The sequence below is a fragment of the Pomacea canaliculata genome, linkage group LG6, assembly GCF_003073045.1.
Source record: "Pomacea canaliculata isolate SZHN2017 linkage group LG6, ASM307304v1, whole genome shotgun sequence".
Lineage (NCBI taxonomy): Eukaryota > Metazoa > Mollusca > Gastropoda > Architaenioglossa > Ampullariidae > Pomacea > Pomacea canaliculata.
The window spans coordinates 5,046,744-5,065,282 of record NC_037595.1 but is presented as its reverse complement, the minus strand read 5'-3'; the positions used below and the strand labels follow the sequence as shown (position 1 = coordinate 5,065,282).

Genomic DNA, 18,539 nt, shown 5'->3' with positions numbered 1-18,539 from the left:
GTCATGCTATCTTATTTGTTCACAAAGTATAATCTTCAGATGTAAATTCATATCTGTGCTTGGCATGTCAAAACAGTATTTGATTCGCATTGTAAGGCTTTGATATTGTACTGATTTCATAGCTTGTAATTTTTTTCACTTTCAATTCCTGCTCACAAGTATTCAATTATCAAGTCACATGCGTGCTCCACACCAGACCCCCAGTAAACAACACTTTATGTACTAAAAATAACCAGATAACGGATTCTTACACAAGCAAGCACACGTGTGGAGACCTGAACGTGCAGACACAAGCCATGACTGAAGGACTTGAAATATATTTTAGAAGATTTTATTATCATATGAACTGATCTTTATATCATATTGGTTGTTGGAACGTGTTCAGCTGGATGCAGCTGTGGGACAAAACGGGACGAGGTGGAGCAGATACTGGAATCTGCAAACAAATAACAGTTTGATTACATGTCTTATTAAGTGCTTTTCTTATGCACATTTCATTAGTTTGTAATAAAATGTCTATCATTTTCTCCCGAATGCTTTGCCTCTACTGTCACTATCTCTATCTCTTTCTAACTTCCCCTTGTCGAATCATGTGTCTTAATAATAGTATTTGATTTTTTCTTCTGATTATCAAATATGTAGTGAGCCTTCTGAAAGTAGTGAACCTTCCAAAAGACTCCAGTTTCTGTAACACAACACCCTAGAACACATTTCGGGCTCATGAGAGCTAAACTTACACTACAGGGACTTTTTTGGGCTTCTTACGATGAGAGAATTGGTCGTCAGTGAAGGTTATTCCTCTTTTCCAGTCTTTGGTCAATGCTTCTTCAAATGTTAGAACAGATTCTTCTTCTGTTTTGAGTTTATGGTAACAAATTCTAGTAGGACCATTGTAGAAGGTTTTCGATTAAACGATGCCATGTTCATAGGAGGATGTGTTGTGGGGGATTACTCCTTTAGTCTTTATCGTTCTTAGTATTAGAAACAAGGCAGAAAGCCAATTTCGGAAGAAAGGGTTACTTCACAGAATCTAATTTCTCTCTGCGAACATAGCTCAGCAAGGGTAGCTCCGTTCCATTGGACCACGTCGGTACCCGGGATGTTGCAGGTAATTGTAGAAATTTTAACCGTTCGCAGTTCCTACCAGAACCCTTGTTTCGATTTGAGCATTTATGTTAGTAACTTTCTTGGAGAACAAGTTATGTGCCACTCGAGCATCGGCACAACAATCTATTAACCCATTTAATGAACCCGCTGTAAAGTTATTTTGTCCTACAAAAAAGTGTAGATAAGTAATCCCATGTATGTGAGCAGATATCAAGTTCTGAAAAAAATATTAAAAGATATCTCTAAAAGGCAAAGAACGGCTTCATATATATATATAGACACACATAAAAGTTTTGGTATTGTTTGAGAGAAAGAGAGAGCAGATTTTAAACAAATAATCCTACGCAAATGAGCCAAATTCTGAACAAGCGTCGTCAAAAGTAAAAAAAAAGTGCGTTTACTTACGAGTTACAGAGGAGAGGACACCCGCTGTGTAGAAGGTTCTCAGCAACTGTTTCACCTGACAGCACCTGGTGGCACAGACCCTCGCACTGGGTCTCGGTGTCGGAACTTCCACCCAGAGCCACGATTCCGCAGACGGTTGATGTCAGGGTGTCGAGGTTAAAGAGATCTAGGGATGGATACAGTCAACAGTGTGCTGTAGTAGCTAGCTGGCTATAACTTGAGTAAAAGCTCTATGAAAGCAACTCCTTTTAAACACAAAGATTCTATATTCTGTGTTTTTAGTCACAGGGTATACATGCTATAAACTATTTATATATAAAAACACAGCTCCATTGCATTTTTCTGCACACATCTTGGAAAACAGCACAGTAAGAACTAGGCTGTTAAAATTCCTCAACGTTCATATACTTTATCTGTCAAGTCAATCAACAGAGTTTTTAATACTGTTTAAGATTTTGAATTGTGGTTCAGAAATTTAGAGTGATCTCCATTTTAAAGAAAATTCTGCAGGCCTTTCAGAACAAGATGATTGTCTTACGGCTAAGGCCCAGGCTGTCCAAGAAGACGCGCTTCTGGAAGTCGGCTAATTCCCTAGGGGCAGCGTAGGCAGCAGTCACGAGAACCAGGAGACACAGAACCTTCATGGTGAAGTTTGGCAGAGGTTGGGGGCCTGAAGAAAGAAATTCTAGGTCAGGCTTGAGGTACAGAGATATAGACGTTATAATGATTGAAACATGCTTGTCTTTCAGAACAAAAGCGCACTATAGTGGTAACGAACAATTAAGCATCTTTTAGGAGAGAAGTGAGCTGAACAAGTAGGTGTATTTGCGCCTTTGTGTGTGTATATGTATGTGTGTGTGTGTGTGCTAAGAGAGAGAGAGAAAACGAGGGCGGGTGAAAACAATTTTCGAACTCACAGAAGTCGTACGCTTCACTCACCTGACAGTCTGCAGAGAATGGTCAATTGATGTCTCCGACTAGAAGCTGGGATTATATAGTGCCTGGGTGTGTGAAACACCGATCTGTTTCAGTCACGATGTATGACGTAATCATAATACAAGCACCGTTCCACCCCATCCTAAATTACCTGTCGATAAGGAACGTCCTTCTTCTGGACATCCAGTGAGGTGTGCTTTGAAGAGATGACGAGAGGTTGATCTAAATATACTCCAGTATTTAGTGTAATGGGTAGTTGGTGGCTGTTTTTGATAAAAAAAACTTCTGATGTCTATTTAACGACATTTTCTTGTATTAAACTACCCACATCTCTCTCAAGTTTTAGGCAAAGAGCTTTCCTCGTCGCATCTTATGAGGCTGAATGAGGCCAAACCCTGTAATCATAGGTCAGGTTTTTGGAAAGGTCCTTGTATCCTAATTGTATAATTTTTTTTTTCAAAAGGCTTAAAGTCCTTATAGGCTAGACATCTACTGTTCTATGTAATCCAATGTGTAGCTTGATAATTGTTGAATGTGTCCAGAGGGGATTACCGAACGATATACAGGAAGCGAAGAAGGAAACGCATGTCTGATGCTGTAAATATACGCACGAACATATTAACATACGCACACACAGACATGAAGTCAGTACCTATTTTTTTACATATTCCTTTTATACACGTTAGGAATAGGATAGATGAAATAAAATTTAATGAAACATAAAAATTACGAGAAAGTAAAATATATATAGAGAGAGAATATTTAATATTTATGTCACTTTTTCTCTGTGGCTCACTGGTACAAGAAAACAAACCTGAATTTTGTAGGATAGATAAGAAATTTTTTATTCAATAAGCGAGCGAGCTTCAACAAGAGCAGTAGCCTTCTAACAAAATTCAAATCCTTCACTTAATCACATTTTTTCAAGAGTAAATGCATCATGTGTGCTGTAGCCTACAAGTGTGAAAATGATTGATGGGACCAAAGTGGGATTAATGTCACATTCCGGTATGTTTGAAATAAAAATGCCTCAGGTTACCTAAATAAGCAGCTATCATGATCATACAAAATCGAAAATTTTAAATTTATTAATATAAAATTGTTTCATAAACTTTGTCAGAGGATATATACAAACATATACTTTGTGGTAATAATTACTGTGGTTTGTTTATAATTATATATATAGAATGTGAAAGCTGTCTGATCCTAGAGTTCTGCTTCTGCTGTAACACTCCATCGAATAAGCTAAGTGAAAATTAAAACAAAAAAAGCTACACAGCTGCATTGTTAATATTCTTACATAAATTTTTCACAATATATACTAGAAACGGCGGAGAAACCTGACGGTTATAAGGAATGTAACCATGATTCTTTGTCGTAGGGGTGTAAAAGGGAAAGTGAGAAATCGAGTCCTAGTTCTCATCTTTATATTATTAAATTAAATAAGCTTTTTTGTTCTTGACTCTTGGAGACCTCATAGGATGGGCCACATAAATATGGATGTTTTAATGATATCTGAGTGAGACTACGTCAGGTCACTGTATAATCAAGCCCCAGTCGGAATCGACAGTTGACCACTTTCTCCAGATCATCTGGTCTGTGCACGGTAGGAAAAGTTTAAGGTTAACCTAACTTGCATCACAAACTGAGCTCAGACTTATTCAAGCGTATGTCTTTTCTTGTTCAGCTCATATTTAATGTTTCCTTTCGGTTTACAGGTTATAGTACTCATGTAAAGGAACGTTCTAAAACGAAATTTCATTTTTTGATAATGTTAAGCTAGAAAAATTTACTATCTTTCCAACTTTTTTTTTATTTGTTTGACTCAGCTTGCTACACTGTAAGTAAAAGCAAATCCGTAAGAGAACTTTTAGAACTCACTGTCACTAACAAATCAACTGGGATAGGCCTCGAGATCACGTGAAACACCATCAAAGATCGACCATCCAAATTAGACAGGGTCCAGAGTTTGCACTTTTGGCGATATGCAACCTCCAACTTATAAACAAGTCTGTTGTCTTACTGAACAAGTGTTGTAAGGATTTGTGAGTGTGTGGGTGTGGTGTGGGTGTGTGTTTTTGTGAATAGAGTTTTAGTGATGTTTCTTATTTAGTTGGGTTATTTACATGGACTGTAGGTGTTTGTGTGAGATGATAGTTTGAGTGGAATTTAGTTGTTATTAAGTTTTTATTATAAGTTTTTATTATAAGCCAGTTGTTTTACCACGTCTTGTAATTTCTCCGCGTGAGATAATAAAGTTAAATTGAAATTGAAATTGAAATTGAAATCATTGAGAAAAGTTTATTATCTCAAAAAGTGATTTGCCATCTTATGTCTAACATGTCCAATGTTCAGACTGAACCGTTGGCTTATTAGCAGGGGATGAGGTGGAGCAAAGTCGGGAAGCTGCAAGAAGATGAAACTTTGATAATCAAATGCTTTGTTTATGCACATGACTTCCAGGTTAGAGTACAACATTTATCGTTTCTCCGCTTTCTTATTGCTTATTCTCTGTCAATTTCTCTTTTATCCATCGTTTTCCTAAGTGACACAATATTTTGCAACAATATTTTGGTTCAGCTGTATAGATTAAAAGCTGTTTTAAAAACAAAATATACAGCATACAGTAGTATGTAAAATAGATATATGAAACACTCTTTAACAGATTAAGACTCCAATACATTATTATGAAAAATAATTTTACTGATCTCGGTAATTTACAGAAATGTAATAAAACAACTTGAACTTACGAAATGCAGAGGAGAGGACAGCCACTGATCAGAAGGTTCTCGGCGACTGTCTCTCCAGACAGCACCTGGTGGCACAGAATCTCACATATGGGCTCGGGTTCGGTACTTCCGCCAAGAGCGACAATTCCGCAGAAGGTGGACTTCAGGGTTGTGAGATCGAACAGATCTACGAATTTATAACAGAAATAAGTTACTGAGGCTAAAAGAAAAGGTATTACATACAGTCACAGCTTACGAGGTAGCAAATGAGTTGTAGAACACTGTGGCTTTTTCCAGGTATATATAAACGATATCTGTGTTTTATCTCTTGCAATCTAGTAAAATCAGATTATAAATCTAATAATAAATAAATATTTATAGAGGTATTATATTTAATATTTATTAAAATCACTTCTAGCAAGCTTAGTGAAATCCGACTTTTGTGTTTTAGTTGATCGATCAGATCACAAAAGAAAACACAATACTTTACTCGGTAATAAAACCTGAGAGTAAATTTTGATATAAAAGTATCAGAGCATTTCAACGTGCTTCAATTAACTCTTTGGTCCTCGATTGGTCAGACTACAAAAGATGAAAGATTCAGCATGCTGTTTGCTGAAAACCTGAAACTAACTTCACATTAGAAATCAAGGGAAGTAATGAATTATTAATACCGTGTTTATTATAATAAAGCAGAGCTGAACAGTGACATGAAAATTGCGGCAAACAGTGTTCGCAAACACAAACCTCAAACAGCATCCAAATGCAGATAAAGGTCTTAATATTGACAATTCTGTTCAGATGAGATCAAAGTAAGTAATCTTACGACTAAGGCCAAGACTATCTAGGAAGACGCGCTTCTCAGCTTCGCTCAGTTCCTTAGGGGAAGCGTAGGCAGAGGCCACGAGAACCAGGAGACACAGGACAGCCTTCATGGTGAAGTTTGGCGGAAGTTGGCACTGCAGGGATGAAATGACATGTAGGGCTTCTGTTATGTTTATTATAACCAGTGTTTGTTCGTATAAGATAAAAAAGAAAATGACACCTAGAACAATTTGACAGCTTTGACTACTTTTAAAGAACTATGTACTCGTTATAGAAAAAGTAATATATATATATGTTACGGCCAAAGCCCGAAGTTCGGCCAGTTCCCGAATTGGCCGGCCATTTCGCACTTTGGCCGAGGTGTGTGGCAAATGTCCGATGTACTTGGTGTATATGCTACTTTGGCCGGCCAGTTCGCGAACTGGCGGGAAATCCCTGGCAAATATTTAATGTGTTGATACAAGACTCTCCGGTAGGTGGCACAGCTGTTGGTACCGGTGTGATGGCGGATTAGTATAATTAATTATCAATATAATATGATTATCATTATAGTATACAAACACCCAAAATCTTTCATGACCTTTTTCTTCCGACTTTGTCCGATCGCCCCATGCCATTTCGCAAACTGGCTGGCCGAATCCCGAAACCTAGAAAAGATCGGACATTGGCCGGTCAATGTGATGCAATACTGGCCTCTTCATGATTTGGCCGGCCAGTTCCCACTTTGGCCGATTTCGGGCTTTGGCCGTAACATATATATCTATAAGTAAAAGTAAAATTAATCTTCTCCGAATCAGAGCAAGAGCTTGTGTACGCAGACATACGTGTAACGTATCCGAGGGTCTGTGAGACTGTCAGTTGTTGGTTTTTTGATGAGAGCCCTGGGTTAAATACTGCTGGTGAATGTGAGAACAGCCGTCTGGCGCAGTCACGAAGGTGACATAATGGTTAGTAAGTCTATACTGTTCTGGCCAATCGTACAAGAAAAAATGTCAGAATGATAAGAATAGGTATCACGGACGTCCAATCTGCTTCACTATCGAGTAGATAGATGGTTTCAAGCTGTCGACAACCATTGAAAAAAAACCGATGTTCTGAGTGTTTCATTTTAATGGTTGACTTCCTCTAGAACGCTGTTTTGTTTGTAGGATGATTTGGTTGAGTATGTTTGTAATCTTATGGGACATTTTAGACACAGTACAGTTTTTATTTGGGAATCATTTTCGGTGTTTGCAATTCTTCTTGATTGAAATTACGGGAGCATCTTTATATTATAGCTATCGCTGTGAGATAGCATCAGTTGCTGACATGGCGTAAAACTTCAATTATCGAACCTATAGCTAAAAAATAGACTGTTCAAATGAAAGGAATTAAAACATGAAATATATCCCTACAAAGCTTATATGCAAAGAACAAGAACGAAGTAAAGTACAGTATTTTGCTAGAACAGCAAATTAACTGCACGGTTTGAAAATAGCAGTTAACCACTACATTAATCAGATTTATTCGCAAATAAAGTTTAGCTCGAAATTTTTAACGGGATATTGTTGCAATTATATTTTCCCCCTTTGCTAATAAACTCGAGTTGTTCCACATTTTGTATCTCCGCTTGCATTTCCCGGAATACTTTCCCACGACGATGGCCTTACTACAAACTTACGATGGGTTTTGTTTTTTTGTAGTATTTTGTAATTTTCCATTTCTGGGTTTCGTCTGTCTTGAAAAAAGTTTAATTAATCCATCATATGCTTAAGCAAACAAGTTGACTTTTTGTTAGTTTTAATTCATCATTTGATTGAATGAAAGAGAGATACCATGGGTCGATTTCTCACAATAGAGTTGCATCCTTCGGGGATTTCCTATGTGATGCATATGTGGCAAGATGATCATAGGTCAGACATGAACAGGTGGAGACAGGAAATCATTTGCATACATGTGCAGACAAACTGCTTACGTGATTTACGTAAAAATATATTTTTTTAGTTTTTACAATCGTATAGCTGATGTTTTATTCCATGTCGTTATTAAAAATCTTTTTATTTCTTCGTATTTGTGACACCTCGTTACAACAGTAGTTACAAGTAGGCGAAAGATATATACATACAATATATAGATATATTGCTTAATGTTTGAAACGTTTTAGGAAGCTTGGGTTAAATTAGTATCTCAATCTTCCTATAATTCCCAGTAGGCCTTAACACCATTACAAATTTTCTGTGGGTCTAAAATTTCTTCAACATTTTGTTCTTTATCTCGATTAGTTTCGTACAGTACCAAATAAAATGACTTTTTCTCTGATGATAAAAAATCTTCAAAGCAGCGTCTTCATTTTCTCACCCTGAAGAGGACCCTGAATCTACCTCTCCTCTCTGGAGGTTGCATATCGCCAAAAGTGCAAACTCTGGACCCTGTCTAGTTTGGATGGTCGATCTTTGATGGTGTTTCACGTGATCTCGAGGCATATCCCATGATGACTCGTCTGACTGTTCCTCTATAGACGTAGGGACAGAATTCTAACAGTGTGCACCCTCGTTTGTGCATGTTTGCTTACTAACCAGTACTAGCTATAGGATTCCTCTCCCTTCACTTTCAGGCATCTGCATGAATGATCTGCCTAGTGTTACTCAGAAGAATGTTGTAGTTTGTCTATAAACATGGCATTGAAACCTTTGGCCGACAACCTGTTTGAGACATGACAGAGAAGAGCACATTGTGGATGTCTTGGTGGTGATGATCACGAGATCTCTGAGTTACTCTCTGAATCAGTTCAATAAGAGGTATAGGATCCTCTTATGTTTGGTGATTCTCTAAGTTCAAGCGAATGTATTGTACTGGTTGAGTGGCTCTCTGAGGTCATTGATGTGTACTCAGAGAAAAAAACACATTATAAAACAATTACTACATACAACAAATGAGCTGGGGATTTCTAATAGGTATATAATTGAGAAAAGTTTATTATCTCAAAAAGTGATTTGCCATCTTATGTCTAACATGTCCAATGTTCAAACTGAACCGTTGGCTTAGTTGCAGGGGATGAGGTGGAGCAAAGCCTGGAAACTGCAAGCAGATGAAACTTTGATAATCAAATGCTTTGTTTATGAACATGACTTACAGGTTAGAGTACAACATTTATCTTTTCTCCGCTTTCTTGTTGCTTATTCTGTCAATTTCTCTTTTTTTCCATCGTTTTCCTTTAAGTGACAAAATATATTGAAACAGTATTTTGAAAAACAAATATCCAGCACACACGTATGCAAAATAGATATATGAAACATTCTTTAACAGATTAAGACTCCAATACATTATCATGAAAAATAATATATTGATCTCGGTAATTTACAGAAATATAATAAAACAACTTGAACTTACGAGTTGCAGAGGAGAGGACAGCCACTGTGCAGAAGGTTCTCGGCGACTGTCTCTCCAGACAGCACCTGGTGGCACAGACCCTCGCACTGGGTCTCGGTATCGGCACTTCCGCCAAGAGCGACAACCCCGCAGAAGGTGGACTTCAGGGTTGTGAGATCGAAGAGATCTACGAATTTTTAACAGAAATAAGTTACTGATGATAAAAGAAAAGGTATTACCTACAGTCACAGCTTACGAGGTAGCAAATGAGTTGTAGAACACTCTTCCAGGTATATATAAACGATATCTATGTTTTATCTCTTGCAATCTAGTAAAATCAAATTATAAAATATAATGATAGATAAAAATTTATAGAGGTATTATATTTACTATCTATTAACATTACTTCTAGCATGCTTATCGAAATCAACTTTTGTGTTTTGGTTGATTGATCAGATCACAGAAGAAAACACAATACTTTATTCGGTCATAAAAAAACCAGAAAGTAAATTTTGATATAAAAGTATCAAAGTATTCCAACGTGTTTAAATTAACTCTTTGGTCCTCGGTTGGTCAGACTACAAAAGACCACAGATACAGCATGCTGTCGCTAAAAACCTGAAGCTAACTGCACATTAGAAATCAAGGAAAAAAATGAATTATTAATACCGTGTTTAATATAATAAAGCAGCGCTGAACAGTGACATGAAAATTGCGGTGTACATGGTCGGCAAACACAAACCTCAAACAGCATCCAAATGCAGATAAAGGTCTTAATATTGACAATTCTGTTCAGATGAGATCAAAGTAAGTAAGCTTACGACTAAGGCCAAGACTATCTAGGAAGACGCGCTTCTCAACTTCGCTCAGCTCCCTAGGGGCAGCGTAGGCAGAGGCCACGAGAACCAGGAGACACAGGACAGCCTTCATGGTGAAGATTGGCGGAAGTTGGCACTGCAGGGACGACATAGCAGGCAGGGCTTGTGTTATGACTTATTGTAACCAGTGGTCGTGGTTATGAGAGAGAGAGACAATAGAGAAAGAGAGAAAATGAGACTCCAATCAGACAACCTTGGCTACTGTTGAATATGATATGTGCTCGTTATATAGAAAGTAAAATCAATCTTCAATCAGAATCAGATCAAGAGCTTGTGGACACAGACATACGTGTAACTTACCCGAGGGTCTGAAGAGACTGATCAGCTGCTGGTTTTTGGATGAGAGCCCTCGATTAAATACTGTTGATGAATGTGAGAACAGCCGTCTGGCGCAGTCACGATGGTGACACAATGGTTGGTAAGTCCACACCGTTCTGGCCAATCGTGCAAGAAAAACGTCAGAATGATAAGAACAGGCCCCACGGTCGTCCAATCTGTTTCACTATGGGTGCAACCTGTCGATTACCGTTGGAAAAAACCCGATGTTTCTGAGTGTTTCATTTTAATGGTTGACTTCCTCTAGAACGCTGTATCGTTTGTAGGAGGATTTGGTTGAGTATGTTTGTACTCTTATGGGACATTTTAGGCACAGTACAGTTTTTATGTGGGAATCATTGGCGATATTTGTTATTCTTCATATTTTGAAATTACAGGAACATCTTTATATTATAGCTATCGCCGTGAGATAGCCTCAGTTGACGATGGCGTAAAACTTCAATTATCGAATTTATATGATAGCTAAAAAATATAGACTGTTGAAAGGTAACGAATTAAAACATGAAATATATCCATACAAAGGTTATATGCCAAGAATCAGAAAGAAGAAATACATCATTTTTCTAGAACAGCAAATTAACTGCAGGGTTTGTTGCTTAATGTTCGAAACGTTTTAGGAAGCTTGTTAAATTATTATCTCAAGTTTTGTATAAATCCTAGTAGACACCATTACAAATTTTCTGTGGGTCTAAAATTTCTTCACCATTTTGTTCTTTATTTCTATTAGTTTTGTATAGTACCATGTAAAATGACTTTTTCTCTGCTGATAAAAAATCTTTCGATAAATTACTTACCTTTGCTCTTATCTTTGCTCCTTCCACTCGTATCTTTCTAATCATCTGCAGTTTTTTTTTAAAAGTTTTTATTGTTGGTATTTTTTAAACTTACATTTGTTTTCGCAGTTACTGTTGTCGTTATTCCTGGTTTCTAAATATATAACGTGAGGGACACGCATTTTAGCATCATTCAAGTGCTCCATCACCATTGACCACTCGTATGTCCGATTAATTTTTCAGATGTTCAAAGAATGCTTTCACTATAAACTCAGAGGAGTGTAACATTAAAGGTTTTGCGAGTTCTTTAAGTCTTCCTTCCTCATGTTTCGAGCCCCATTAATGTATTTTTGATTCTAGGAGGATTTTGGTTTGGAATCTCAGTAGTATAGTTTACACTTCCATGCCTGTGGAACAACAGAAGCTACTGGTGTGTATGGGATGGAATGGGGTTCTCGACAAACTGTGTCTTCGCCAAATGACAGGAAACTGCACTTTTTAAATCGCTGCTGAAATCCGTCATCAAGATTGTGCTTCTAGGAGGGGAACATGCAAACATTGGGCCGCCATTTTCTGTAACAGTTGCCTTTATCTTTGTATCTTTGTTAGGCTTTCTCTTAGCGATGTCAACTTGACGATTTAATAAAAATAATAGATTACTTAAGACTTGATCCCTCACAAGATTAGTCCCTTCTTTTGACTTTGATGGGCTGAATAGTGTGTACTTACCGACAGTGCAAGTTTTCCCTTCCCCTGCATGTGCACTATCGGTCAGCTGTGGATGACGTAATCGATGTACACTTTGGGGGATTCAAACTATGTTTAATAAATGATCCCATTGCCTACAGGAAGATCATGGATTATGTTTTCGGTCTTTTGTCTTGCAGCAAAACATTTTCATTTTGATGTTTATTTCATAGAATGGTCAATTTTGTTTCAAATAAAAAAAAACCTTGCAGATTAAGTTTGGACACCCATGTTAGTTCATGAGGTCTCCTAGGATAGAGAGCAAAATAGTGAACGGAAGATGAAGAGGAATAATAAGTTATGATAACAAAAAGACAAAGAGAATGCCTATCCTGCTTCACAGCTGCCGCAAATGTTTTGTGACTATTTTGCTAACCAGATTTCGGACATTCCTCATCCTTGGACTCGATATTTGTGTCTGCAGTCTTCATTCTGAACTTTTTGTAGTTTTGAAATGATTTTGCACTATTTTCTCTTCTTGAAATATTTCGACGCTTGGCATTCTTAATTAACATTTTCTCAAAAACATTCAGTTACTAATCATGTCACTAAAATTTTCTTTTTTTCAGCTTGACTCCGTATTAAAAAGAGAATAGACCCATTTTCTAGTAACTTGGATTTATTACTAGAGTGGATTTATTACTAGAGTGGATTTATTACTAGAAGACAGTACTAATCCCGTTGACTTGTTATAACATTTCTAACACCCATTGCGTGGTGGCAGCAATTATTTTTCAGTTTTGGAAGAACCTGAGCATTTCTGTTTGCTCCCAAGGAACACAGTGGACACACAAAGATTCTCTAACCTTAGAGTTGCACACACTCTAAAAAGTGAACATAGAGAAGCACATGTTCGAATGTACAAGCACGCACACACACAAACACACCACACTTAGGCACTTACACACATCACACACGCGCGCATAATACACACTACACCTATTCACACACACTGATAATTAACAGATAATGAAGTCTAGTATGTATATAGTATGGAAGGCTTTATTATCACTGGAAGTGATCTATCATCCTGTGTTCTTAACATTGATGTATTAAGACGACCATGTCTGCGGGACTTAGTTGCAAGGGACGAGATGAACCAAAGTCTGGAAACTGCAAACGACAGAAACTCTGGTCATTATTTTGTGTCATTTTCTCCTTTTTACTGTCTTCCTTTCTCCCATCTCCAACATTCTCTTCTTTAAGCAGGAATACATTGTTGCAAGAAACCTTACTTCTAACGGAAGGCTGTACTGCTCATAGGAGGCCTAGTATTACTAGATTGAACCTGACTTTGTTAGTTCAGCATTCAGCAACTTGTACATAAATCAATGGCTTCTATCTACTTTCCTCAATTTCAACGAAGCCCCTGTCCCGATGACATAACTTTAAGTACGTGAACTATCACTTCTACCACGCATGTCTATTGTCAACGACATAATCAAATGTGCAGACCATTATGTAATCATGCGTAATTCAGAGTTCCGAGACACTTAAATCTTTAAAAACAAAGTATTTATGTATAAGGGAGATATTCTTAAAAGTTATAGATTTTTTAAAAAATCCATTTTTCATCAGATTTTCAAATAACAGGACGTTACAAAAATCGGGTATAATAAACATATTACACAGAGCAAGATGCTACGGAAGGAACTTGATGATGAAAAATAAAGCCAGGGCTTCTGCTTACGCAAAAAATTGCGTACAGTACGCATTAAAAGTTCGGAGGACCTCTTCAATTTTCGTCAATGGGGTCCCCTTCAAATTTGGACGAAGAACAGGGACCCCTTAAAAATCTGAAGAAGGGGTCCCTGGGACCCCAAAGAATTTACCCTTAGCAGAAGCCCTGTAAAGCATCATCATCGTTGGGAAATAGAAAATTAGGAATAGAACAGAGTTAACTTACGAATGACAGATCAGAGGACAGCCACTGTGCAGAAGGTTCTCGGCAACTGTCTCCCCTGTCAGCACCTGGTGGCACAGACCCTCGCACTTGGTCTCGACTTCGTCACTTCCGCCCAGAGCCACGATGCCGCAGACGGTGGATTTCAGGGTTGTGAGGTCAAAGAGATCTACGAAATTACACAACATCGAAGTTATAGGAGAAATTATAGGAGCACCTCCTTATAATATCTACAAAAATTAGATTGTTCAATTGTAAGGAATATTTACATCAGGGTTAGAATTCTTCTTTGCTGATAAAAAATAATCTTTAAATCTTTCGAAAAAATACTTACCCTTTTCTCTTATCTTTGCTCATTCCGTTGGTATCTTTCTAATCATCTACAACTTAAAAAAATTTTTTTTTACTGAATAATTTTGGAGTTACATTTGTTGTCTCGGTTATTTTTCTCGTGATTCCTGGTTTCTTAACATAACGGGAAAAGCATGCATTTTAGCATCTCTTGATGTACATATTAAATCGGGTTCACATCACTTAATGAAGAACTAATCGGCAACATGGTGCTTCAGTCGCAACTTCTAATTAGTTTGTTGAACCGCATGCAACATAAAGTTAGAGAATATCGGGAGAGTATGGATTAGCTTTTGTTTCTCCTTGATTCGTTTGATAATCATTATACAATTCTTCAATACGTTGACCTTTTCTCTTTCTAGATCTTAATAGTTGGCATTAGTGTTTGTTACAAAGGTTGGAACCGTGATTACTCTCATGATTTCCTTATTCTGAGAAATGTTACAAAAACTTTCTCTGAAGGGCACCATTTTAGATGTGTGAGTATTAATACCTCAAGTACAAGCCTTACTTTTCAAACAATCTGTCAACTGCCATGAATTTTGACAAGTGCCTTAACATTTCGTGAAAGCATTTTCTATTCAAGGGCTTCCCTCACCCTTGACCACTTGGAGGTCGGAATAATTTTTGCAGATGTTCAAAGAATTTTTTCACTAGCAACACTAGCAACTCAGAGGAGTGTACCATTAAAAGGTAAAAGGTTTTGAGAGTTCTTTAAGTCTTCCTTCCTCATGTTTCAAACCCCATTAATGTTTTTTTTTCTTCAAGCAGGATTTTGGTTTGGAGTCTCAGTAGCATAGTTTGCACTTCCATGCTGGTGAGCAGCAGAAGATACCTGTGTGTATGGGATGGAATAGGGTACTTGATAAAGTGTGTCTTCGCCAAATGAAAGGAAACTGCACTTTATAAATCGCTTCTGAAATCCGTCATCAATATTGTGCTTCTAGGAGGGGAACATGCAAACATATTGGGCCGCCATTTTCTGTAACAGTTGCCTTTATCTTTGTATCTTTGTAAGCTTTCTCTTAGCGATATCAACTTGATGATTTAATAAAAATAATAGAATTACTTTAGACTTGATCCCTCACAAGATTAGTCCCTTCTTCTTGACTTTGATGGGCTGAAGAGTGTGTACTTACCGACAGTGCAAGTTTTCACTTTCCGCGCATGCGCAATAGAGGTCAGCTGTGTACTACTCGACCAACAGGGAAGACAGAATTTAGAGATGACGTAATCGATGTATACTTTTGAGGATTCATAATCATGCTTAATAAATGGTCCCATTGCTTACAGGAATGTTATGGACTATGTTTAACTCATCTTTTGTTGTACCAGAGCATTTTAATTTTAATGTTTATTTCATAAAATGGTCAGTTTTGTTATAAATTAAAAAAAAATAAGCAGATTAAGTTTGGACATCCATGTTAATTCACGAGGTCTTCTATGATAGAAGCAAAATTGCAAGCGGGGGATAAAGAGGAATAATAAGTTAGCAAGTTAGTAAACTGATAGACCCAAAGATGAAAACTAAAATCATAATTCAAAGAGTTCATGGAAAAAATCAAACATATACTGTGCTACGCTAGGAACCGACGTGTACATCTGAAAACTCTCTCTATATATACATAAACTGCTATCTTTAGGTGCATTGTTCTTTGCTACCCCCAAAACATTCTTTTCCTTATCAGAGTTTGTAATGTTATAGGTCATAAATGTTTGAGCAAAGCATTGCTTTTAATTTTGTGTCTTCTATTTTTTTTAACAACGATTACTCATGTTTTAAAATTATTAGGCATATCTCATTATTTTTAATAAAATAATTCTAAAATATTAAGTGTACAGGTATCAGTTTGTGTCTGCAACCTCTTCTCAATTCTTTGTATTTTTTGAACTTGTTATGGCATTTCTGATACCAATAGTGTGGTGGCAGCAATTATTTGTCAGTTTTGGAAGAACCTGAGACCTTCTGTTTGCTCCCAAGGAACAAGGTGGACGCGCTAAAGGATTCTCTAACCTTTGAACTGCACACACTCTAAAAAGTGAACATAGAGAAGCACATGCTCGAATGTGCAAGCACGCGCACACACAATCACACTTATGCACATACACACATCACACACGCGCGCGCAAATACACACTACACCCAATTCACACACAAAGATAATTAACAGATAATGAAGTCTAGTATGTATATAGTATGGAAGGCTTTATTATCACTGGAAGTGATCTATCATCCTGTGTTCTTAACATTGATGTATTAAGACGACCATGGCTGCGGTGACTTAGTTGCAAGGGACGAGATGAACCAAAGTCTGGAAACTGCAAACAACAGAAACTCTGGTCATTATTTTGTTACTTTCTCCTTTTTACTGTTTCTCCTTTCTTCCATTTCCAATATTTCTTTCTTTAAGCAGGAATACATTGTTGCAAGAAACCTTACTTCTAACGGAAGGCTGTACTGCTCATAGGAGGCCTAGTATTAATACGATTGAACCTGACTTTGTTAGTTCAGCATTCAGCAACTTGGTGATAAAAAAAAAATAAAGCCTCATCATTATCATCATCATAAGGCAGAGAACTTAAGGAAGAGAACAGAGTTAACTTACGAATGACAGATCAGAGGACAGCCACTGTGTAGAAGGTTCTCGGCAACTGTCTCCCCTGTCAGCACCTTGTGGCACAGACCCTCGCACTGGGTCTCGACTTCGTCACTTCCGCCCAGAGCCACGATGCCGCAGACGGTGGATTTCAGGGTTGTGAGGTCAAAGAGATCTACGAAATTACACAACATCGAATTGTGGATTTGGTTGTTGGTACAGTTTTGGAATAGGGCCTAAGTAACGACAATGGTATGTTCAAAGGAGATCAAAGTAAGTAGGCTTACGATCAAGGCCAAGACTGTATCTAGGAAGACGCGCTTCTCAGCTTCGCTGAGTTCCTTAGGGGCAGCGTAGGCAGAGGCCACGAGAACCAGGAGACACAGGACAGCCTTCATGGTGAAGATTGGCGGAAGTTGGTACTGCAGGGATGAAATGACAGGTAGGTCAAGTGTGTGTTACAGAAGTACATTAAAAATTGTGAGAATGACGAGAGGGGGTAAAATGAGAGAGAGAGAGAAATTTGCATCATATACAATAATTATCAAGTTAATGTTCAATTTTTTTGCGTCAGTGATAAGACAGTAAAATTGTTTTAATAAATGGAATTAAAGTTGTTTAATATTTGATTCTGATCCTACAATGACAGTGTCCTTTCTCTGTAAAAGAGTTTTAAGGACGTGGTATTCAAAGACATTTTGTGTACTCACCAAACGGTCTTAAGTGACTGTTGAAATACTGTTTTTCTGCGAGACCGTGGGGATTATATAAAGGCGGTTTATGAGAACAGCGGTCTGGTTGAGTCACGCGGGGTCAGCAGCAAAATGTTTTTTTCAGTGATAAGAAGTGGCCTCCAGTCGTTTTTGGGACTCACTGTTTATTGGTTAAGCGGATGACATTATGCTTTTATGTCGTAGGTGTTTTTTTTTTTTAACCGTTTAGTTGTTCGCATTCATTTGGGAAGTTTAGGTTTATGACTCACTTCCTGAAGTAAGTTATGTTGTTGTTATATTCTTAGCCACCTGAGTGTTACTCTTTGTTCAAAATATTTTACCTAATAAAATGGCTCTTTTTTACTTTTGGGGGAATGGTCCTCTTGGCATAGTAACATGTTAATACTGTGTTTGTATGGGTATGTTTTTTTTGTAAATCTTGTCATGGATTTTGTTATTTTAGAAGACATGCATTAGTATTTTGGCATAGTAAAATTTAGGTTCAATAAAATTGTTGTTTTGTAATTTTATTTTATGAGACCATTTGTAAACACTATAACCTTTGATCTTTGTAACCTTGTAATTTTAAGGGACAGATCGTATTTTAATAATATAATATTTATTATGGTAGATATTCCTTTTGCTAAAGATTTACATGTTAAGAAATTCTTGAAAACTATAGTTTTTTAAAAAAAAATAACTAAAAATGAACACTCTATAAGCAATAAAGCGATCTTTTACATATAAGCAAACGCATGTCTATAAAATCATTGTTTAATTTAAAAAAAAAATAAAACCCCGAAAAACAACTGGTTGTAGTTTTAAACGAGTTGAGCATTAGTAATAGAAGGAATAAAAATGAAAGAAAATATTAAAGAAGACTGGTGAGGA

The 18,539-nt window shown here is 37.2% G+C and overlaps 2 protein-coding genes and 1 long non-coding RNA gene across 4 annotated transcripts; all 3 read right to left on the bottom strand.

The window, feature by feature from the left end:
* Positions 1–315: 315 nt before the first annotated feature.
* On the bottom strand, positions 316–6,136 carry LOC112566483. 2 transcript variants are annotated; one of them, XM_025242698.1, is made up of 4 exons: positions 2,452–2,593; positions 2,051–2,182; positions 1,513–1,678; positions 316–436 (listed from the first exon to the last, which is right to left on the bottom strand). In XM_025242698.1, the coding sequence occupies exons 2-4, from the start codon at positions 2,154–2,156 to the stop codon at positions 382–384; spliced, it is 327 nt and encodes a 108-aa protein (XP_025098483.1). In that variant the 5' UTR covers positions 2,157–2,182; positions 2,452–2,593; the 3' UTR covers positions 316–381. The 2 variants fall into 2 exon arrangements, with proteins under 2 accessions (XP_025098483.1, XP_025098482.1); XM_025242697.1 differs by lacking the exons at positions 2,051–2,182; positions 2,452–2,593 and adding an exon at positions 6,004–6,136.
* A 2,799-nt stretch (positions 6,137–8,935) lies between these two features.
* Positions 8,936–10,672, bottom strand: LOC112566485. The gene is made up of 4 exons (XM_025242701.1): positions 10,529–10,672; positions 10,172–10,304; positions 9,372–9,537; positions 8,936–9,059 (listed from the first exon to the last, which is right to left on the bottom strand). The coding sequence occupies exons 2-4, from the start codon at positions 10,278–10,280 to the stop codon at positions 9,023–9,025; spliced, it is 312 nt and encodes a 103-aa protein (XP_025098486.1). The 5' UTR covers positions 10,281–10,304; positions 10,529–10,672; the 3' UTR covers positions 8,936–9,022.
* Positions 10,673–16,527: 5,855 nt separating this feature from the next.
* LOC112566486 lies at positions 16,528–17,803 on the bottom strand. Its single transcript, XR_003099603.1, has 4 exons — positions 17,646–17,803; positions 17,223–17,357; positions 16,945–17,110; positions 16,528–16,657 (listed from the first exon to the last, which is right to left on the bottom strand). It is a non-coding gene; the product is annotated as an uncharacterized LOC112566486 (long non-coding RNA).
* Between the last annotated feature and the right edge of the window lie 736 nt (positions 17,804–18,539).

Excerpts from the sequence above, each read along its gene's own strand:
- LOC112566483 (XM_025242697.1), bottom strand. The coding sequence starts at position 6,112 with ATGAAGGCTGTCCTGTGTCTCCTGGTTCTCGTGGCCTCTGCCTACGCT. Across the intron at positions 1,679-6,003 it reads AGATAGTCTTGGCCTTAGTC|ATCTCTTTAACCTCGACACC; the intron begins GTAAGATTACTT and ends ATCCATCCCTAG. Across the intron at positions 437-1,512 it reads TGTCCTCTCCTCTGTAACTC|ATTCCAGTATCTGCTCCACC; the intron begins GTAAGTAAACGC and ends ATTTGTTTGCAG.
- LOC112566485 (XM_025242701.1), bottom strand. The coding sequence starts at position 10,280 with ATGAAGGCTGTCCTGTGTCTCCTGGTTCTCGTGGCCTCTGCCTACGCT. Across the intron at positions 9,538-10,171 it reads AGATAGTCTTGGCCTTAGTC|ATCTCTTCGATCTCACAACC; the intron begins GTAAGCTTACTT and ends AAAAATTCGTAG. Across the intron at positions 9,060-9,371 it reads TGTCCTCTCCTCTGCAACTC|TTTCCAGGCTTTGCTCCACC; the intron begins GTAAGTTCAAGT and ends ATCTGCTTGCAG.